Consider the following 23,957-nt stretch of genomic DNA (forward strand, 5'->3'; position numbering starts at 1 on the left):
AAAAGGTGACAAGTTGATAGCTGTGGACAAACACCATGTTGCGGTCCAGAGCCAAAGAAAATGTCAGCTAAATCTTGGCAACTCCTCTGCTGAGATAAATCATCTTAGCACTGTTTCGTCAGCCCTCTACTCTGACTTCCAACACCCAATGATTTGGGTTATCTACAATACATATTCGGACAACATATAAAACAATATAGTGTCAGCTTGACCCTAGTTTCTTTTTTCTCTTTAAATATTACTGTCTTCTTGATAGTTAGAAGCAACTCTCACTGAAACCATCTAATTGGCAGGAGGAGGAATGTGTTTACAAAGGTCATTTCCTAGAAATACATCAGATTAAAGGTCACTCACTGCCCACCATCCTAAAATTTGTTGTTATCTACACTGGGCAAATTTTCCCACATATTAGTTCATAAAGCACTTGTCAACACAAATCTCTCTTTTTTTCCACAGGAATGCAGGAAAAAAAACAAGATGCATTTTCCTTTCTTTGTATCAGTACCTGAGTCTGGGGACAGCTTGGCTGTTTCTAGCAGACCCTGTGGGAGCTTATGAATGAATTCCCATAAACTACGTCTGTGACCAGGCAAAGCTAACAGACTCCTAGTCATCATGATCAGCTGGGGCACAGAGTTAATTGCAGCAATAAACAGTAACTCCATATTCCCTCTGAGCTGGACACCATCACCAAGGACACCATGTTTATCACTAACCCCTATTGCTCCATATGGAATGAATTAAATTCCAGAAGAAACTGAACTTCTGAAGGAGCCCAGCTAAGCTAATACCCCAACATTTCAACAGCTCCGGCTTCCCAAGGTGTTCACTCCAGCCTTAGCATTCACTTCTGTTCTTTCTTTCTCAAATGCATTGAGTGTTCATATTTTACACGAAGGGGCTGCTCCAAATACAGAGACTTACCCTTCAGACTCTCAAATCTTTGTATTAAAAGGCTCAAACTTACGGTAGTATGCTGAATGGGTGTCCAGGCAGGTGTTTCGACTGAGCATTTGTGGGATGGGCATCTGCCATGGCTCTGCTGCAAATAAGTGAAAATGGCATTATACACAACACAATATGTGCTGCAATCCTTAGGCGCAATGGGCTCCATTCCAGATGGAGCATCTAGGCATTTGCTAGTTCACATTAAACTTCACAAAGTCATTTTTCCGTTGTCATGTCGGGGAAATTAGATCTGCAGTTCACAGGATCAAAAAGGCCTGAACATTTACCCATTAATTTTCTTTGAAGTTCTCAATCATGCAGGTGAACACAACCTTCACTCTGCACCCCAAGCAAATGCCCTCCGGCTTTCCTCAGCACTGGAGCACTTCAGAGAACAATAGCCAAGCTCTAGGCAGTAGGTAGAAACTGGTTTTTCTTTCCCTTTTCATGACAGGCTGCTTTTTTTCTTTCTATCCGCTTTGCACCACTGATAGCTGTAGCTTGACCACCCCCCAGGGCTACCTTTCAGGAGAAGCACATCTACCCCAAATTTTCAGAGTGTGTTTCAGAGCTGAGCAGAACGCACTGCTTGCTCCCCAAATTGGGCACTGGAGGACACAGCGTAGGGAAACAGAGCAATTACCAAAGAATCCTACAGTTCCCTAAAACTCTGCAGAACCGAAAGAGTGAGGGGTTAATTTAAAGTCTAACACTGCACATGGCAGCGCAAGATGCTACCATCAGGCCTTCGGGCTGATCTTCCTGTAATTTCCCTTGCATTTGCAGTGATCCAATTACATTTTACTGAAGATGTGGAGCCAATCAGAACTAATCGCGTAGCAGCTTGGGTCAGAGTCCCTGAAGAAAAGTTCAGAATAAATTTTGTGTCTGCCACCATTACTCTCAGCATTTCACATAAGACTGAAACTATTATTTAGCTGCTTGCATTGGAGGACTTTTGTAATTATGTGTGTTCCTGAAGCTGGACACAATGTAAAAAGAAGCTTTTATTTTCATTTAAACCAGGTATATTGCAAGCAACTACAATACATCTTTCTTTTCCTCATGCCGAGAGCAAAGGAGAGCAATCTCTGTGGATAGTACGGATTACATTTCACACTATTTTCAACTTTGAATCTGAAGTGAGAACATTGACTAACATATGCTATTAGTCCTTTGTTCTCTGCCTTCATAAAGTAGACATTCATAAAGCACTGCAATACTAAACACTTTTATCAGGAAAAAGTGTGAATGCCAGTTCCAGCTTTATATTCTCCAAAATTTCTCCACCTTAAAAATTGATAGTTACTAACTTCTGCATTTTCACACAGGCACCTTTAAGGATTATTCAGAAAGGCGGACCTAGCAAGCAAGATGCATTGCACCTTTAGATGAAAATTTAGAAAGTATTATTGAAAATAATTGGAAAAAGTCACTGGTATCATAGCAGCAGTATCCTGTGGTTGTGCGCTATCTATCTCCTGTAAGAAGGGGATGAATGTAACAACAAACTAAGTAATACTATCTAAATAATAAAATTAGAAATGAATTTTGACCAAAAAGCTGCATAAATTATTGTCATTTTTTTTTTTTTATTTCTTTAATAACTGTAGATTTTCAATCTTTAGTCCAAGCCAAGATAAAGGAAAGAAAATTAATAATTTTATTTGAACAAGAAACATATTTAAGAAACATTTTTTCTGATTGAAAAGCCTAATCTTACAAAGTTAGGTATCCACGTGTGACATGTTTGTGAGGAGACTCCTCCTCAGGAAGGCAAAAATTCTTAAAGGAGATACATCTGCACAATAAAGGCTCCAGATCTCATAGCAGGAGGGGCTAATGTTCTTGACCCTGAAATTCATAACAAAAATTGTCCTGGACACAGATTCATGAGACATATGATGCTTATTCAAGGATCAGAGAGATATGGGTAACTCTGGGAATTACTGGAAAGCAGCAGCAGCTCTCCAGAGATCCCGCTGTTCCAATGCAAGGGCTGAGCTGGGGGTGCAACTAGGCTGTAGAATGGCCTGCAGAGTTTGGCCTTTCATAGCTGAATATTTGAATTACTGCACTGATATCATGATATTGCACTGGAATTTTCTGAGAAATGCATGCAGCTCAAAGGCTAGGACTGGACACTTTTTTCTCTCTGAAAATTACACACGATTTTGCAAACAGTCACTATTTTTAGTACGTTTTTTTAAAAAAAAACAATGCTTTTCACAGCATTCATCTCAGATGTTCTCCTAATTGAAACAGTTCTAAGAAATAAAGTTGTATATCAACTGCTAATAATGCTCTTCTGCATAAAAGTGTTCTTTAAAAAAAAAAAAAAAAAAGCTCTAACGTGTCACACCTACAGAAACCAACTAAGAAACAATTCATTCCAAAAGGTCAACATTGCATGAAGTATTCTGAAAGCATAGGAGATATGATAAAGCATAGGAATAACTATGGGGGGAATTATTTGCAGGCTGCAGAAGGAATTACCTCAATTTGATTATTACTGCTAATACTTTCACTGACTTAGTAGTTTGGTGAGCACAAGGACTACAGACCCTGGTTCACCACAACACTAAAAAATTAAGATTTTAAAACTGATGAAAATCCATCATGTTTAATTATCTTTCTTTAGACAGTCTTCAAGGGAAGATAGAATTAGCTGTAGCTTGCTTTCTGCATTTACTGATAATTGTAGGCAAAAAGAATATGTCTTGCTGTTTGGGAGGATACATTCAAATAAACTAGTTCTCCATCTGAAATGGAAAAAGAGACACTGCTTCTTTTTAGTTTATGCATGAGCAATTTCTACAATCTTGCTTCACTCCCCTTCTTTGAAGATCCACAGGGTCTTGCACTACTCAGCTTCACCCCTGCGACAGCTTCACTGTAGTAACAAACAGTGCTATCTGAGCATAGGCTTTCTCACAGCTTCATGCAATCAGCACCTTCAAATATGCAATAAGATCTTCAGCTTTTATGCTTTTATATAAACCAACCTTGGGACATACAAAAATAAATCCGTTATTATTACCAAATTATACATCAGCTATAGCTTTTTCTTGTGTTGATGCTTTAAAACCCTGATAGATTGCATAGCAAAAATACAATCAAGAAGCACTGAGGCAATAACCAGAGTCAGAAGGAGATGCTAACCCCCTACGCAGTTAGAGACAGTGGAGTTCCTTCTCTGGAGGCTTTGTTATGTGCAGCTCCCAAACCAGTAAGATATCTATCAAGAATCCAGAAATGTAGACCACGTAGGTAACCAGCAGATAGAAAGCACCAACCTCAGAAGATAAAATCAGGCTGCAAACCCCTCAGAGTCTCTGTGTCTAACTTCAACCTTCCTATCATGCAACCTTAAGCAATCTTCTCACCTGTTTCAGTCAGATGTTGAAAAAACTGATTGTTCTCAGCACTGGTTAAAAACAGCAATATAGTGTATCACTCCTGGAGTGGTAGCATCAGCACCTAGAAAGTCTCTCTGATTTTATTACATGAAAATATTGCATCAGAAGGCATAAAGGTGAGTTTTGTGACACAGCACAACTGAAGTTTCTGGTGAAGAGATAATGCTGCGCATCAGCAAGTTCTGGGTAAGATTTCAAGGAATAATTCCTCTTTTGTGGTATTCTGATCAACCATCATGATTGCTGGAGGTGTTTGCGGGGGGGGGGGGGCATGGGGAGGGGGATTTGTGAGAGCAAGTATATAGACGTTTGCCAGTTACTCGTACGTACGGAGAGATTCCAACATTGCCATCAATATCAGATTTTGAAGGCCAAATATTGCCTAACATGACTGTGGCCAGATATGGAGGCAGATCTTAGAGAAAATATGACAAAAGGGAGAAGACATTTAGGACTATTTTATCTGCTAAAGGTTTTATCAGGGTTAGCTGAACTGCTGAACTGTAGACTGTAGCTTCCTCTAATTCCGTTAAGATTTAACTCTTTCTTTTTTTTTTTTTGCAGAGGATATTGGTGATCAGAGTCAAAAGCAATCACAGGTAAGATTCTCTTTGTATCCACTAGAGAAGCTAAGAACATGATTTGTAAATTATATGCAAATCCTTGATTCAGGTCTCCAGTAGCAAGAGCTGGTGAATTCAAATCCAGTGGAACATACCTATCTACTTATACACATCCTGACAAATAATATTCTCTGATGATTCTCTGGGAAAATTATAATTGTAGTTCTCAACAAAAGGTCTCAGATTGGGAAAATATAATGATATACTAGTCAGTACCCCTGACCTAATGATTCAGTCATAAATATCCATTGCCTTCCCCTTGACTGCACATATCTTCACATTTTTCAGAAGCCTTGGATTAGATGAAGAGAGACAGAGGGAAATTTGTATGGTAGTAGTAAACAAATTAAAATACAAAAGGAATGTTTTTGTTGAGGGTGTATGCTAAAAGATCCATCTTTTCTGCTTTCAGTGGCCTCCTGGACATTTCAAAGAAGCCATTTGGTCAGTCCCACCTATGTGAAATACATAAAAACGCATCTTACCTTGGTGCTAGGATATTATCTTAACACCTCTGCCCAGTACAGCTCCTCAGACTATTAGAGAAGGGACCTGGTAAGGATGTATAGCTCTACTATCACTAAGAAGTACTATCATTTTTTGAGGCAAGATCAGACTCTCTTATTTTGTTTGTCCTGCTCTGTATCTTCCACCTTTCCTTATATGTGAAGCTCTCCACTGCTTGCAATAGTACTAAGCCCTAACCATATCTGCCTGAACGGTTAATTGAACATTTTCCTTTCTCAGTTTATAGAGCTATTCATAGATTTATGAAACAAATCACCCTTCTTCCTCCATAGTTAAAACTAATCTCAGTAAAGACATCTCTCTGAGATCAGCAAATTATAATTTAATGAAATCTATTGAAAATTTCAGTTGCGCTAAACAAGGTCAATGTTTGGAAAGAACGAAATGTCACTCAGAAATGGAGATCAAAGTAATTCCCTTCTATTCCTGCTGCTACCATAGAGACCAAGGGAGGGGGAAGAAGGGGAAGAAGAGATTTAACAGACTTAATTCTTCCAGAAATTTATAATTAACTACAAGGGAAAAGGGACAATTACCATATTTCTAAAGAATAAAGGAGAAAAAAGTTGAGCTTTTGACAAGATATAATTACAAGACATTACATATGCAATGCACATTGGTTTGGTCTGTGTAATTTTCTTGAGCCCCCCCCCCCCCCAAAAAAAAAAAAAAATGTTTTTTTTTTCCCTAGAAAAGGCAACACATCTCATCAGTTTACATTCATATGTTTGAAATTCAAAAGCCAGAGGCTTACAATAATTGTTCCAAAATTTAGCATTGGTAAATAAAGATTTGAAATAAATATTCAGTTATACTCCCCATCTGTCTGACATCTATGACTATATTCTCCAGCTAAGATAAATGGTAATCAATGAAAAGGATCCTCCTGCTCTTCCAAGACTATAGTTTAGCCAGCAGCCAATCCATAGTCATCAAAACTGTCCTCAAGTACCACTTCAGAGTAGAGTTAACTAAATTGCATGTAAATTGCATGGATTCAGCACCCTTACACGTGTAGGATCTGGCAAGAGAACACCACAGTTTAAAGTGCTCATCAGGACCTAATAATGATTATAGAAAAAGATTTTGATTTTAGCTAAATATGAATCTCTAGGGAGAAAATCATTATGTTTCCTTTGTTTGGGGTTTGTTATAGCCTGGAAATTCAGCAAAAAAACTTTGCTACCCAGTTTATGATTTTAAATTGCAATGATTCAAACCCTGAAGTATTGCAAAGAAAAAAACAACAAATGTTGCCCAGATCCATTCAGCACTATTAGCAGTATGCAGACACATAGAAATGCGGTTATTTTTTGTTTCCTGTCCAGCTAAATGTAAGTCAGATCTTTATCTAGTGTAGCTGTTAAAACTAGCTACTTGTTTTGATGAGATTATACCAGTCTACAACACCCAAAACACTGGTTCAACCTTAGTATTTGTATCTTGCTTTACCATTTCCCTTTATATCTATTGGGTTGCACTCTCTTGCCTAAATGTGGGATTCCTTCACACTTGGGGAATCCTCAGTATCCTACAGGGACACAAAATTTGGCCCTACCTTTCCTGAGTACAGCATGCTATCAACGGGGATTTATAATGGCATATCTAATGCAGACCAGCAGGCAGTTTCAAAATTAACTAGTCCTGCCATAGAATCTACTCACTCAGACTTACAGTGATGCCGCTGAAAAGGATGAGCTCTGAAATTTGCCCTACCTTTCATGCTAGGATTATGGGGGAAGAAAGGAAAGCTAACGCTGAGAAAAAGACCAGCCTAGGAGGCGCATATTTTACGACTCTTCGTGGTTGTGCTTCAGAATGGCATAGCTCTACTGGAATTCTCATTTCACGCTGTGAAATGGGGTGGTGAGTGTGTGGAGTGGGAGAAGCCCACTCAGGTTAACTGAACGCTCAGATAGTGGTCTGGTAGTGGAAAGCAGGAGTTTATTATTTTCCGCACTCACTGCCTGTATCGAAACTTCTGCTAGCACATCTGTCAGAGTTTTGCCTTGAGTGTATACACTGGTCTCTCCTGTTCTAAATATATTGCCAAATCAGCAGAAGAACATACGATAGACAGATGTTACTGGCTCCTGGCAAATTGGCCAGTCAGAATTGAGCATGACTAACTCTGGGTATGTTTTAGCAAGATAAACAAGCGTATGACCCTGCTTCCCAACACCATCAGAAAATATAGTCTTTTCCTTCCATTCCTCCTTCATTCTTTTACATACTTCAAATAAATCCTTACAAAGGGTGCTACAGGGGCAGTCATGAAGAGAGAGCTATTGCTAATTTTCCAAACCAGAACTGAGCTTTTTAAAAAAGCAAAAACAAAAAAAGCCCAACTTCTTCACTAGTCCTGCTAGCAAAACTGGCAGTTCTAAGCAAACCAGGGCTCACCACTGAGAATGACAGAAAGCTCATGTAATAGTCGTACTCCCAGTACAGAAACCTAGCCGTTGTTGAATGGACTGAGTCTTTCATTATCTATAAAAAAACCAACAGATATGTTCATTTCTCCACTCATATGAAGAATTACTTCTTCACTTATTTTTCTGGTCCCATAGAGGTCAGTCACACTTTAATTAAATACGGAACCTCTCTAGTGCATTATCAGGCTTAAACCACTATAAAGAGTTAAATTGAAGCATCTATGGAGTAATTTTTACAAGATTTTCAACATTTGGACCACCAAAGTTTATTTTTGTAGCTAACAAAATCAACAAGGTCAAATTGGGCATTCTGCCCACAGTCTCAAGATCTGAAGGCAAGCAGTGCTCTGGTTTACAGGCTAGGAGAAGACAGGATCACATGGTTTTCACATAGTGTTGCCAGTCCTCAGTGTTACAAAATAAGGAGGCAGGCAGCAAACAACAAGTGATTTCAGTTTAGTGAATATTTTTTTTTAATTGGTGTCTATTCTCTGAGTCTTTAGCATACATCTGTTTCATCTTTGCAAGCTCCTCTCAAAATGCAGAAACTTTTTGACTGTAATATCTGGGATTTTAAGCAAAACCATAAAATTCAGCTCCAAAACAGAACAAGAAGTGACACCATGGGTAACCATCACTGACAATTCTTAGTCCCTTTACTAATATCAAGGATAATAAAACATTAGAGTAGACTGCCAAGGAAGTTTTGAAAATTCTATCATAAAAAACGATTTTATCGATTTTATCCCTGCATGTCACAGACGATCAGATGGCCAATTGCATTTTTACTCAATCCTTTTTTTTTTTATGGTGCTGGGACTGTCAGCTGCAAGTATCAAAAAACCTGAACATGACACCTTGCAATCATGAGATTTAAAAATCAGAAATAGATTGTGGCTTCTCTTCATTTATCTTCTGGGTTTAAAACCTTTAGAGTTTACACTTCTGAGCTCTCCTTTGTAACGATGAGGGCCAGAAATGTAATGACGAGAGCCAGAAAGTTTTTTTCTTTTTTTTTTTTTTTGAGTGAAAAGCCATCTTGACAGTAAGAGCAGGGGGTTTCAGCAAAGCAGCCCCTATTATTGTGAAATTTGTTTGGCAACACCGGGTTATCTATTTTGTTTTCCAACAACTACAGCTACTGTTGCATTCATAATACTCCAAAGGGCACAAGGATGGAAGGAGATCTGATTGCAAGTGGAGAGAACAGCGTGTTGCCTCTAACTATTGGGAGGCACAGTAGGAATGTTCTTCCTTTTCAAAACGTCCTGATACACCTGCTGAGATGGAGTCTTGACCTGAACTTTTATTTATACTGAATTCTTCCTGAAGATAAAATAACGCCACAAAATACTGTGTTTTATGGAAGCAAGAAAGAAAGAAACTGCACTGGGGCCATGATCAATTAAAATAAACCATATGAAGTCACCTTGGACTAGTTCAGTGTTTTGTAGGTCCTGGGTTCAGAAACATGTGAAAATATTATGGAAATAAAAACAGAGAGGAGGAATCCATACAAATGAATATGTTAAATCCATCCTAAACATACCTTACATTTTGACTGAAAAAATAATGTCAGTAGGAATTAAAATTGCAGGAGGTACATAAGAAATTAGTTTTATTAGATGGCTTCTTCCACAATATAAAATAGAGGTCAAAACAGACTCGTTAGATCAATTGTACATAAACAACAAGGGGATATTCACTCCACTACAATATTTATGTCATTTTCTATAGACTGTAAATATTGCAAATTCCAGAGTAAATTTAATGGCCGTGTGTTACAAATATCAACTTTTTAAACAGTGTTCATCTTTTGCAGTTTAAATAGCATTCATCTTTTACAGCCTTTGTATTATTTATAAGATCTGAAGAATAAAACAGATATATTTACTCTCTCGACATTAAGATCCATTTTGCCAGGAATGGGAGTGGCAATTATTTGCACAAATCAGCCAAATGGATATCTAAATACAGATAATTACCAGATCTGAGGCCAAAAATGACCGTATTGTTGTTCTGTAGAAGTCATATTTATTGAAGTAAATTTTAAAATAAATTTCAAATGTACTGAAAATCTGCTCTCACTATACTAGTGAAAACTGGTTAATAAACTGATGTGATAAAAATGTTGCAGGTTTGAAGGAAATAGAGTTATTCCGACACACAAGGAATCAAGTAAGAGCACACTTTGGATCAATATATTACAAAGTCACTGGTGCCGCTATTTACATATGACACCGAAACAAGACAAGGAAATCGCCCGTAGTTTATGTGGCTTCAAGCCTTTGCGATATGAAAATGTTGCGAAACGCATTTTTTGCCGTTATCCAGCTCATGCGTATGCGTTAATATCTTGTTCTCACATGCATCCAAACGGTAGGTCCCCCACAACTCACCACCCTACCTCATCGCAACGTCAAAGCTGGCTGGAAAGACTGCGTGCCGCGAGTTGAACGCTTGAGGGTCACACGCTTGACTTGCAGACCAGTCCAGCCATTTAGCAGCAGACTGAGGACGCGGAAGAGCTGGGAGGAAAACTATTCTGGATAGATGGAGCTGGGAGCCCTGTTCATGGCAGCAGCAGTACTGAGATAACAGGGAGACCAACATACGTTATCACCCCGAAGACTCTAGGAAAACGTCCAATAGACGCGTTCATCACCAATTCATAAAGCAAGTGGAGCGCTGTCTCATGCTGCAAAAGCAAGGCACGGGGCTAGGCTCTTCTCCCAGTTATACCAGTTCAGAGGCAGACTTATTCCCCTGACCCAAATCCAGTTACAACTCCCATGCCCGCCACAGTCTCGAGGCCAAGACGGTTGTGACGGCAGGTCCCCACCGTAGCACTGGAGACCAAGAAGTAACAGGGTCCATCGCGGCTCCATTTTCAACCTGCGTTTACTACTGAACAGCAACCTCAGGGGATATAAACCAGACCTCTAGCGCGCACCTGAACGAGGCGTTGTTCAGCGGCGCCGCGCCACCGCTGCTCAGCTCCATTTTCTTCACCGCTGCTGGACCCACGGCAGCGGCGGCGCCTCCACCCCGCTCGAGGGGAGGCCGCGCGCGGCTCCCCTGACCGGCCACGCCGCCTCCCGCCCACGGACCTCTCCCACCAGCTCTCCCCCAGACAAATCGTCGGCAGAGGGCGTGCGGACGCCCGCCGGCCCCTCTGATACGGGACAGCGCCGCCTCACCACACCTCAGACCCAACCCGGCCTGCCAGAACACGGCAAGACCGGCCAGATCCGGAAAGATCCGGAAAGAGCGGGAGGGGAAGGAGGCCACAGCCGGCGCTCCGTCTGTGGCCGCCTTCACCTCCTGTTCTTCCCCTGTCTCTCTTCCTCCGCTGCCGAGATGGGACTGACAGCTCGCAGCTGTCTCAGCCGTGCCCCCGCCGCGCTCCCCGCTCTCGGCGGCGGCCGTCCCCCCGCCGCGGCGCGTGGCTGCGCCCTGCCGCTTTCTGCCTTTCCCCCCTGCCCGTCACGCAGCCGGCTGGCCGGGGCGGTGGTGGCGGTGGCGGTGGAGGGCCCGCTTTGCGCTGCCGTCGCGCAAAGATGGCCGGCAGCAACGGCGGCGCGAATCGCCCGCCCGCGTCATCGTTTAGGCCGTGTCCGGGCGCTCCAGCCGACCCCCTGGCAGGCTGAAAATCCCAGAGAAATGACAGAATTCATCAAAGATAAACCCGAACGGGGAGCCGCTACGTTGAACCTTAGTGTCCTGGCTTACCCCCGCAACAGCTCCTTATAAACACTAACACCATGTGCAAATCCCGTCAGGAACATGTGGTGATCTGCCTCTCCCCTAGCAACAGAAAGGGAGTTCCCCAATCACCTCCCCCGTCGTTTAATTTTAAGTTAGTTTGCTGAGTTTGAGGACGTCTCCGGGAATCCTTTGGCTTATCCTTATCTCAGAGCTTCACCTCGGGCAGTGTCCTTAACCTGCCGCGGCTGCGGTGCGTAACGAACCTTTTACGCGTACGTTTGGAAGGAATTATTTGGAGGGACCTTTCCCAAACAGTGAGGTTGGACCCAGCACCAATATAAGAACCCCGAATCGGGGCCAAGGCATTTTTATTTTTCAGGCCCGGAGGTGCAAAGCAAGCTATGTTTTTTTTCCCCCCAAAACGCCACAATAAGCCACAGAAACTTGCATCTCTCCAATCAGGAACATCACGACTATCTGAACTACATCTGATTGGCCTCTTTAAAATACTAGAAGTCATATAATGTCCCCATATTTTTGTATTCTATAGTTTACAGAATAAACTGGTACGATATGCTGAGAAAATATGTGCATTATACCCTGGATTCTGAAAGTGCTCCAGTAGCTGGAGATATTAATAGACACAAGCATAGGCTAAGATAAAACATGAAATCATTTTCCTTTTGCTAGTAAAAATAAGTAAATTACATATCATTTAGGAAGTGCTACAGAAGCAAACTGCACGATCTTCAGAAAAAGAGAACAAAACGCTCATTGAAGCAAAGCTTATTTATCACTTTATCTTGCAACCTGACACATTACATGCTCAATCTATTTAATTACAGGAACGGAAAAACAGCAGAAAGATATGTATACATAACAGCAATGTTTCCAGTCCTACCTTGGTCGTGACAATGCACAGACAATCCATTCTGTAAATCTCCACGGGAGTATATGTAAATCATAAAAACAAATCAGCAAGGGTGAGAAAAGGCTTTTGAACAGCATGAACAGAACCGGAGGCTTGAATCTGCACAGCCTGCTTTTCCAAGTGGGGCCCTCATAAGAAACTCGAGTCCTCCTCCACAATGCTAAAGGCAGGCATGATGCTCACAGGGATCAGAAAACCCACTAGAAATCGTCTCAAGCAAAACTTCCAGGTGGCTTATCAGGCTTGATTGCTGCATTGTTCAATCTGTGATCAAAATATTCTGTTGAATAGTATGCAGCGCTCTAAATGGGAAGATGAGAACCACAACAAGCACAAAAGAGCAAAAGCATCACATTTCAGCTCTGGCTCTGGTTTCTCTATTCTGATATGCTGTTTCAGTATACCCATAAGATTTCCTTTGCCAAGTCTCTCTCTCTCTCTCTCTCTCTCTCTCTTTCTCCTCTCTCTCTCTCTCACTCTGCTTCCCTGTCTTTTTTTTTCCTCCCCCCTCTCTCTCTCCCTCTCCCTCCTCTTTTCTACTAACTCCGAGCAAGCACAACGTATACAACTATCGGGCCCATCTATCAAAGCGCTGCCACTTCTCTGCCAAAACAACTGCTTTTGGTTGTAAGAGTTTTTATGAAGAGCATGATTCCTGCAAGCTCACATTACTGGAAGTGCATGATTGAAACATTAAGGTGTATGTGATAGCTCATGCGTCACATCTACAATCACTCAGAATTACTAGGTCAGATTCTGATTCAAGAAGTGAATATAAATAACAGCTGGATAAGGAGAACTTTCAGAAAGTATGAAAAAAATCAGTCAGAGAAAAAACATGAATTGCAGATTTATACATGCAAACGTCTCTGTGAAGCGCAACAATGATATAGTTTACAATCCATGGAAAAAGCACTCTAAATATATTATTCAAAGGTGGAGAGGTGCATCTTTTTTTTCCACCTATAAAAAATACATCCAAGTTTTAATTAAAAGAGTTCACTCCAAATAGCAGAGTTTAAAAACTCCTTAAGCTCTCTCCCAAACTTTTTCTGTCTCTTTGACAGATCCACAGACGTAATTTATTTTATATATACTTTAGTAAGAATTTTGCAAGCTCTTAAGAAAACTGTTTAGCCCCCAAACCCCTACCTTTCTTGCAGTGATGCTGGTGCAGAACTTGCCTTTCAGGTGTCTTACATGAATCATTCCGAGTTAAAAAGCTCACTGTCAGCTCTTAAAGTCATCCCTCTCTTACAGATGGAGAAAGAGAGAGAGAAAAGAAAGAGGGAGGGAGAGAAAAAGAGACACAGAAGGAGAAAGATATGTAAAATGAAAGCTCTGGCCAAAGGGAGAGGAAAATCAATGCTCCTATTCACTGGAAAAAAAAAAATACAGCCAACTGGACTGTTGACAGCAACAAGAGGAAACGTCTAGACACCCATACATTACAATTCACCTTTTCAACACACTGGACAGCACAATCCCCCCTGGGTGCTTTGCTGAGGATATCTCGTTCTCACTCAGAGCTAAAATATGTTTTCAATAAAATAAGCCATTTCAAGAAAATAAAAGGATATTTAAGAATCATCTCTCTTCCATAAATTACTTAGGTTATAACCCTAATATTCTCATGATTGCTAAAGCAGCAAGAGGTTCAGTAAATGACACACATTATTTTGCCAAAATGAGGTCACTGCTACCAAAGTTACAAAATCCATAGTGAATCAGATATGTGGTCAGAGAGCAACCAACCCTCCCCCAACTATTAAAGTCTTGGAGGATATAACGTCTTAAAGAGAAACTCTCCAGAGCACTTATGATTTTCTCTAAAGCTTTAACTCACTCTGAGCAACTTCATATGTGCAAAACAAACCTGATTTGTATTTACACACTGCAGAGGGACCTACACGTTTTCTCACTACTGTGGTTTACTCCACTCCAGTAGCCCAATGGTCAGACAATTTTATTAAGCTACAGATTATATGAATCACAGAACTTTTCAAACATCCTTGAAGAACACAACCAATTAACTCTCCACTAAGGAACCAATTAACTCATTTAGATGATCTAACCAAAGCTATGCTTGTGTTCTGGGCATGACAAGGTAGATGGGGGTCCAGTCAAATCTATAATCAGGAGAGATTTTAACAATTGAATGTAAAACATCCAACAGTTTTTTTCCTTTGTTCTCTTCTAATTGGTAGATTCAAGCTGATCTAGTAAGGTGTGAATTATTTCCACACATATAATTGCTTAATGACTTGGCTGTAAAATTTCATACCATACTACAAATTGGCAGATGTGGGTATATTTTCAAACAGCTCTCCAAGGGCATGATCTGTAAATGATTTTTTTTTTTTGCAAGTAACTCTACACCTGTGAGTTGGTCCCAGTGAATTCATTATCCTATTTACAGTTTATATGAAAAACAACGGACTTGAACTCTTTGAGGGTGCTTATGTGAGCAACATGACTTGTGTTTGTGCTTTGAAAAACCAGACTTTATAAGCGTACCCAAAAGTTTCCTCCTGCAGCCTAGTTTTTGGGTGTAAATCCTGCACTAAATCCTGTGGCCATCAGCTCCTTCTGTAAAATGCTGCAATCAGCATTTAAAAGTGCAGGATTTGCCTGTGTACTACCCCAGCTTAGCACACCATTAATGGTGGACCCCCAGAAAATACAGCCACCTACTTTTTACCCTCAGAATTTCCTTTAGCCTAAAACAGAAGAGATCTATGCTTTGGGGAACAGAGACCACAACTCCATCCTTCTACAGGCTCATTGTGGCTGTCAGGGCTCCTGGTCACAGTTTCTAAAATACATCTGTCAATGACTAGACAAAGCAGTGACTCCACTACAGTAGTATGGAAGTAGATGATGGACTCAATGGGGGAGGATACAATCTCTCTTTTTCTCTAATTCTCCATCCCTAATGCAAAACCGCTTCCAGCGCTGCATTTTTCACTAAACGAGATATGAAAGGGATGTTAGAGAGACACAGTGAAAACTGTATGCTTTATCACAAAAGATTCAGTTGTTCCATTTTCTTCCATCAACTGGACAATTTTTCCATTCACTTTATTACCACAAACATAAGATTTTTGAATTCTTGGAGCTTCTTTCCCCTTCATTAGCAATGGCCTCTTCTTCTCTAATTTCTGCAGGTCAGTTTGATTCTTATTTGTATTTTTTCTCTGCTCTTCCAACCTTCCTGTTATCTGCAAATATGATCATGATTGAAATATACTCCACAAAGACTTGACCCAAAAAACAAACAAATTAAGAAGCAGCCATCTGGGGTGAAAAGAGATGATTTATAGTTGCTTGTGTAGTTGATTTAAATGGTCAAAAATATCCTCTGGGATGAGCTCTGACTCTCAGAAAGCCTTAACACAGGAAGAATAACAAATACTTCCCACTGTGATACCAGTGGCTCTGCAGACCACCATGTGAGAACCACTTAGCTGGGTGACTACTTCCTTCTGTTCTAATTCTACTAAGGCATCTATTTTTAAATCACATAAAACAAACAATTAGAGGCAAGTAGGTGAAATTTGATGGTCTATATAATACAAGAGTGTAGTCTGGACAATTTAATGCTCCTATCTGCCCTTAAAAACCTTAATTTACTGTATCCAGGTACTTCTTCCACTTGTATAACCAAAGCATAGGATTTAATTAGGCAGCTATATTTAGAACCAGAGCTTGTAACATCCAGCTGAAATGAATATTTTGTAAAAGCGAGCTTCAGTAAAACCTAAAACCAATAAGAAGGATTTCATGATTTTTTATAATCTTCCATGACACAGCTTTTTAAAAATTTCTAAGAATATTTTTGAAAACCAAATATTGCACAGCAAAAAATTGTAAAGAGAAATTGATTGCTTACAAAAGCAAAAGTAACTCGTTATTATCTCTAATTCAGAAAACAGAAATTAAGAAAAGAAAAGAGTACTAGGTCTCCGTGCTTTGGAGTAGACACTAAGAAAGGAGACGTCTACCAGACTGTTAACCCCACCTTTTGCAGATTTACCCAGTGACTATTTAGAGCCCTGAGCATCTACGAAGAGAACACACAAACAATCACATCCTCGAAGAGAACACACAAACAATCACATCCTCTTACAAATGTAGAGAAAGATTTATTTCCTGCTAATGAATCTTAAATTGTGTACTGTGAAGTACTTGTTGATGGTATCAAATTGTCAGTCATTCACATGGGGTTAGATTTTCCTCCTTGTTTTCAGGTCCTATATTGCACCCAAACAAACTACAAGTATATTAAATACTTTCCTCGTTACTTCTCTCCCAAGAGGGCAGCTGATGTAGTTATGAAGTTATGTCTCCTATGGTCACAACTCATTTATACCACTTGAACCCAATTCCAACTAGCTTGCTGTGTGTGAATCACAACTGGTTAGTCAGTAGGTCATCACTGGGATAAAAGCTATCTGAGTAATTATATGCTAGAAGGGAGAAACTCATGAGATAGATAGGCTCTCTGTTAGAATTGTTTTCTGCCATTCACAAAAATGAGAAACTACTAAATTAGCACATCCTTGTGGTTTGTATATTGAAAGTCTAAGACTTAATAAGATATGGAGTCAGGAACTATACTACAAATGAAATGTCAGAATAAATCCTGTTTCAGCCACAAAGAGAAGTTGATACAAATTCCAGAACGTGTCAAGTTCTGCATACTTTAGTTGCTGAGAATTTTAATGCAGTTCCTAGACTGAACCAGTGGGCCATGAATGCTGGTGTTAAATTAAAGATCGGCAAATTAGCAATTCTGCCCCTTCTGACTGCAGCAGCTCTAACATCAGTAGCTCTGCAGCTGGTCTAAGGCTCGTGAGAGTCTCAGGCAGAAGCTAAAGGAAGAACGATTCCCTTCTCCCATACAAAACAAAGTTCACTGCTGTTTAGTATAATCATTGTTGGCCTGGAGCCCTGACTAGTTTCTCCAGTTAGTAACTTTATTCATGAAAAGAAAAAGATAATTTTCTTTTCCATAAGGTACCACGGGTCTCAGTTCAACCAGACCTCACTGTTTTGAGGCCTGCAGGTAGATCATAAAATAGGCATAGGAGAAGTGAACGCTGAACAGGCAGTTTCTCTCCTTCAACACAAAGATTCAGCACCTGAAGCGGCCACCATGGCCCCAGGCTCAACAGCTGTAAAAGAAGTTTATTTTCTCCTCCACAGCTGTGGACAGGATTCCTTCTCTTCCTGCCCCAAGCAGATGCCCAGCATGCAACCCTTTTATTCAGTACATGGGAGCTTACATCAGCTTAGACAAACACCTACTGCCCCAGCACTCAGAGAGGAATTTAAAAACGATGTCTGTTTTCATATAGAAAACATGTACTTCAGTGAACGACTGTGTGTGGTTGGCCACTGTATCTAGTGGTGTATAAAGCCATTTGCCTCAGAAGGCGCTCAGGACACTAAGTTGACTGCCTCCTTTTTTCTCCAGGAATCAGTGTAATCATCAGATCACAGGATAATTCAGGGTGGGAAGGACTGCAGGGGGCTTCTAGTCCAGCATCCTGTTCAAAGCAGGTTCAGCAATGAGGTCATTTCAGGTTATTTTGGGCTTTATAGAGTAATGTCTTGAAAATCTCCAAGGATAAATACAGTACAACATCTCTAATAGTCCCCTTCCTACAGCCCTCACCAGCTGAAAGGCCAATGAGAAGAGAGTGAGGCAAGCTGGGAGTGGAGTGTGACCGTAAGGCTGTAGGAAGAACACATTCACAATCACAGGGTGCAGAACAGAGGATGTGGAAAGGTTCTTGAGCCATCCAAAGCTGTGAAAGGCCTTGGATAAACTAGCCCTTTGAAAGCTCTGCAGCCTTTATTGATCTAAAATTTCTACCTAATGTTTCATGTATCTATTATTTTCCATACAAAGCCATAACTGTTTTCTCTCGCCTCCCACAAATCCCTTATTCAGAATGAAACACAAGTGCTTCAGTTAAATATGCTACACCAGCTTTATGTGGGCTAGGATGCTCAGCAGTGGAAACACAGGGTACTTAAGGGCAATACTTCCTGAAGTGGCTCTCAACTCTCAAGATCCATGGTGAATGAAGAATTCATTTTCATTCTTGAGCATTCTGTCTGGGGAAGTAAATCTAAAACCCAATTGCTCATCAGCAACTGCAAAGCTCTGGTGCATATGTTTAAACTATGTGTCACTGTCATAGCAGCGTGCTACTGACACTAAAGCACAGTCACTTGAAAAAGAAATCAGACAAAATGATTCTTTCAAAGGACTGACACAAAAACCAGTAAATTCAAGGAAATTAAAACAAAGTGTCTGCTATCTGCTATCCCATGGTATTGAGAACTGAAGAAAATACCACTCACAGCTCTGAATTTCTTAGTATTTGGCAATGGAGCTGCAAATTTTTGGAGTGTACTTTAATGCACACATTGTGCTGGAGAGTTACAAACTACATGAAAACATTAGTAAGTAGAATTGCTGAGAAACATGCAGTCCAGGAGTTCACAGTACCATGACTCTAAGGAGGAAATTATTTTGTGGAATTGGTCAGAGATCCAGCATATCTCACGATTTCTACAACAAGACAACAATGTATGTCGTGCATATATCAAGCCTGTGGTAATTCCTTGCTCTGGGGAGATAATTTCATCCATAAATATGGGAGCCAGTTTCAATGAGAATATGAGTTCCTGCAATACACATTTGATTTTTGGATTTGCCAGACCACCCTTTGCAACTGGGCCATCTACTTCAGTTTTATACTATGAAGAGAATATATTGGTCCTGTACCTGAGCTGTTGAGTGCTTTCATCTGCCTTTACCTACAAAGAAGATCAAGGATGTTCAAAGACTCATAAAATCAGGTTGCTAATCAGGAGATTTTGACCAAAGGAGCTAGTTCTGCTGATCTCACAATGAATCATACTTCAACTCTCAAGTAGTGCCGGGGTCCTATACAGTACAAAAGTTTTCTGATCAGCTGGGAACACAGCAATGTAAGAATATCAGAAAGATATGATAGACAATTAGTTCTTTAGATCCTGAAAAGCTATAGAACAGAGAAATCAATCTAGAAACATATCCCATGGAACGGCTTTGGACAAGAAGTAATAATCTGCAAGTTTTCAGTGTTAAAAAACAAACATTTGTCGACCTCTACAAGGTATCAGATAAGCATGCCAACTCAGTTAATGTCTGTTTTCTTTTTGTGATATTTCCAGCTTGCAAACATTAAAAGAAAATGTAACAATTTTCGTAACTTAGAAAAGAAAAAATACACCATGACTTCAAGGCTGCAACTTTGCATGATAATATCTAAGCCCAAGAGAATTGTTCCATCCAAGTTGTGAACCTACGAAAATAATGGATATGTTATAATGAAACACTTAAGTATATATAAGCTACTTGTAAATGGGAAGACTGTTGTAAAGAGAACTGTAACATATCCTCTTTACTGCAGCCATGAAGTCATATTGCTTCATGTATTATTCAGCATACATTTATATTAGGTATCATTAGACTGTCCATATACAAATCATCCCTTTGCTGACATTCCTATTCTTCCATAATGATTCCATACCAAAAAGAGCATGCACTGAAAGGCTGAAAACACCTTGAATAAAATTAACTAACTAACTGTGCAACACCTCAGACTTTGAAAATACTGTGAAATGTGTTGAGATCAGCATAAAAGTCATCAGCCCTCCAGAACTGCCACTGATATTAAAAACTTTCTACAAATGGAATAAAACATAAATTCTTCCTAGGACAGCAAGAAATCCACCGGACCAGTAATATACAACAATAAATTGCATTTATAAGCCTCATTCAAATGTGCTAACATTCACGCATTAAGCAGCAAAAAATGAGCGTAGGAGCTCAAAGTTAACATTTTCTACGCATTCACCTTCAGAAAAAAACTTAGTTAAATTGGTTAAATAAGAATTTTGTAATCCATCATAAAACCATGGACCATACCTTTGTCTTCATGTCTACCGCATAATTTTCAAAAGTCTGATTCTCCTTATTGTGTACACCACATTGTCTGGATCCTTCCGATCCATTGGAAGCGGCAGACTAAAGGGGAAAAAATCAAATAAAGTAGCTGATATATGCACTATAATTCTGTTATTCCTAAATGTAAAGATTGTAATGGAAATACAGAAGGGTAGCCTGAATTCAGACAAACATCAGGTAGCTTATACATGGATTTTCAGCGCAGCGTTTTGTCATATAAAAATTTCTGGGATTAGTCTTATAGCCACTCTCATGGAAGTCCGTGAAAGTCTTCATAGGCTAAATCTACAAGATGATGTTTATCATAATTTCTAGTTGACTTCAGAAGGAGTTCAGTGTGCTCAGCAGATCTCAACATCAGAACATAAGAGTAAGGAAGGAAATCACTGCCCTACCAAAAAGACCAGCTGATGGGTTGTCATCTAGAGTAGTTGCAGGAATAGTTATGGTAACAGCACCAACTGAATTACGTGGTTTGTTGTCTTATTTTTAATTCATGACATTCGTTTAAATGGTGTATTTCTGAAAGTTTCCTACTTGTGTCTTGACCATATTTGAAAATCTTTTAAATTAAAATGATGTAGTGTGGGCATTCCTTTTTTTAGCTTTCCTTTGTTTACACAGATTTAAATCTTATATTGTTCACAGAAATCCATCATAAAACATACAATATTTTATCAAAAAATATCCTCAATAGAAGGTATAATAAAAGGCTACATTTGTTTTTTTCAATTTTCCTTTTGGAAATTTAATACATTATTGTAGATTTTGCATTGAGGCAATAGGCATTATAAGTTATATCTCTATTTACAATGCTCTGCCCTACAAAAATATGTTTGAAAAGTTAGCCTTTGAATGAAACGTGATGACTGCCACTGTCTCAGATCTCAGAAAATTTCTGGACACTTTACAAGATCATGGATAGGAAAGTAAAGTGACTTCAGAGTACAGTGTCTTGTACCTATCAGCACTGAGCACCACAGACACTGAGAGTGATCTAGGCCCATACTTCTTCCAACAGGAGTGCAGTCAATTTTAACACAATAGGCAAGAAATGGTTAGCATTTTAAATAGACCAACCACTGCCAGCATGATTTAGAAAGCAACAAGCCGATGCCACAAAAACAGCCAAATCACATCCGCATGTGCTAATGTTTTCTCCTCTGATACTGGCTTGTTTATTTAGGGCTCAGCCCACTAAAGGACTGAATGCTGGCCACCGTCCAGCAAACTACTTAGACACGTGCTTAACTTCACTGGAATCAATAATATTAGTCATATGCTCCAGTTAAGAATGCGTTTAAATGCTCTATTGGATCAGGCCCAGACAACTCAGCGCTATATGGGGCTGAGTGCATAGGACTCCACGCATGTCCTCTCTCAATTTTTAGCTTCTCTAATACGCCTGCAGTCACAGAGAACCATGCATTCCTTTGTGATTTTTATTTCATATCACAGAATAGCGTCACACTATCCCGCAATTGCAATCTGGAAGGGAGAGCAAAGCAATCTGCCCAAACTCTTAGAGGAGAGTAAGGAACTGAACCCAGGTCTCACATTGCCGAACATTGTATTTTGCCTTAGAGCACACAAAAAATCCCAGCAGCTCCTTAGTTGTGTTCTTTGAAAAGGGGAAAATGGATTTTACAAGGAAGGAAGGAGCATGCATAAAAATTTTCATCTCATCTTTGCTTTCTTTGAATACCTGATGTAAGTATTTTCTATTGTTATTACTTACAGGCAACAATATAAGCTATGCAAATCAATATATTATCTATTTACTCTAATCATCAAGACCAGGTTCTGCCTGATCCTAAAATGAGCTTAGCTTCTGCAACTCTTTAAAGGGGGACTTGACAATTTACAGTTGAAACTACAGGCTATATAGCAGCATTTATCAAATGAGTGCAGCTGCAAAACTGGATAAGGTACAACTTCAGTTTATTCATATTTTACCGTTTTTCCTCAAATTTGTCACCATTAGTTGATTCTAGTGTTTTGAAAGAGTATAAAACAATGTCTCATGAAATGGTATGAAATATTTCAATTGTTTCCCTTAGGGAAATGGATCACAGATTAATTGTGAAGAGCAGTAAACCAAGGACATTAGGAGGATACAAACAGCTCAAGCAAGAGCAATAATAATAAATCTGGAACATCTCTCTGTTCCAGTGTATTAAGGTTCAATATGCATTAGCAAAATAATATATGGCTCCCAAACTTGAACAAAGTACACATTAGCAATTCATCTGAAAACCAGTAGTCATTTAGCTTTGTGTTTTGAAATAAACTAGACAGCACAATGCAAGAGGTGAAAAGGATACATCCTATGTCTTATGATACGTTTGTTAAAACGTAGCACTCTTGGGTCTGAATCTCTTCTCCTGACTCTTGACTTACCTAAGTTCCAGTCTAACCAAAAGCCTATGCTGTCTAAAATTATTTGTACACAATATATCCATAAGTTGCCTGCTCATGCAAAAAAAAAAAAAAAGAAAAAAAAAAAAGAAGAAGAAGTTTAGCAACATCCCGATATTCCTGAACTCTGCAGGTCACCATGAGAAGCAGGACTGGTACCCCCTGAGTGACAAAGTACAAATGCAGAGGAGCATGACTCACGCACCATGCTTGTACCTCGTTCTAGGAGGTTCTAGAAAAATGACCTTAAGTTTGGATTAGAAAAATTAATAAAAGTCTAACTTTTTTATCAGTTGTTTGTATCTAGAAGGCTGGTATTTAGAACAACTCTGTCCTCATCTTTGCAAAAGAAAATATTATCTTATTCCCCTCAAGCTGGTCAGCAAAAAGAGATGAGATTTTACAACCAAATGTTGCAAAAGTAGGTGAAAACATCATTTGATAATTTTGTTCATATGGCTAGTAACCATGAGAATCACCAAAATCATACCAAAAGCAGTCTTCTAATTTTATGTATAATTAATGCTAATCTATTTAGATTATAATTAACATGAACTATTTAAACTGTAATCTCTTCAGGGCAATGTCTCTGTCATCGTGCAAACTTACAGAGTAATTTAAATGTTTATTAATAAAACAGTAATCACATTAGCTACCTTGTTAACTTTATCTAATTTTAAGAGTGCTCTGTTACTGCTTTTCTGTGCTTACAACACATCTTTCCTCTAGCTTACTAGGACATGCACAATTGTCACAGTCAACTGTCAACAAAATTCTTTTTTTTTTTTTTTTTCCAAAGTACACAGCTATGAATTATGAAAGACTTGTCACTGGTTCCACTTTCAGCAGGCAGCCTGTTCTAGTTCATGTTTCAGCCAGGAACCAGCCAGAAGGAGCATCTGCCCTCACAGGCAATTA

At 39.6% G+C, this 23,957-nt stretch overlaps 1 protein-coding gene across 14 annotated transcripts in view; it reads right to left on the reverse strand.

The window, feature by feature from the left end:
- DLG2 (discs large MAGUK scaffold protein 2) overlaps window positions 1-23,957 on the reverse strand; it is a 1,033,288-nt gene that overhangs the window by 856,078 nt on the left and 153,253 nt on the right. For 9 of the 14 annotated variants that reach the window (XM_068930581.1, XM_068930580.1, XM_068930587.1 and 6 more), the window contains 2 exons: window positions 20,583-20,681; window positions 968-1,042 (listed from right to left, as the gene is read on the reverse strand). In XM_068930581.1, coding sequence (XP_068786682.1) covers window positions 968-1,042; window positions 20,583-20,681 — 174 coding nt within the window. Of the gene's footprint in view, window positions 1-967; window positions 1,043-12,562; window positions 12,687-20,582; window positions 20,682-23,957 lie in introns of those variants that run through there. The other 5 variants (XM_068930592.1, XM_068930588.1, XM_068930583.1 and 2 more) reach the window with 2 other exon arrangements.

This window comes from Struthio camelus, chromosome 1 (genome assembly GCF_040807025.1).
Source record: "Struthio camelus isolate bStrCam1 chromosome 1, bStrCam1.hap1, whole genome shotgun sequence".
Lineage (NCBI taxonomy): Eukaryota > Metazoa > Chordata > Aves > Struthioniformes > Struthionidae > Struthio > Struthio camelus.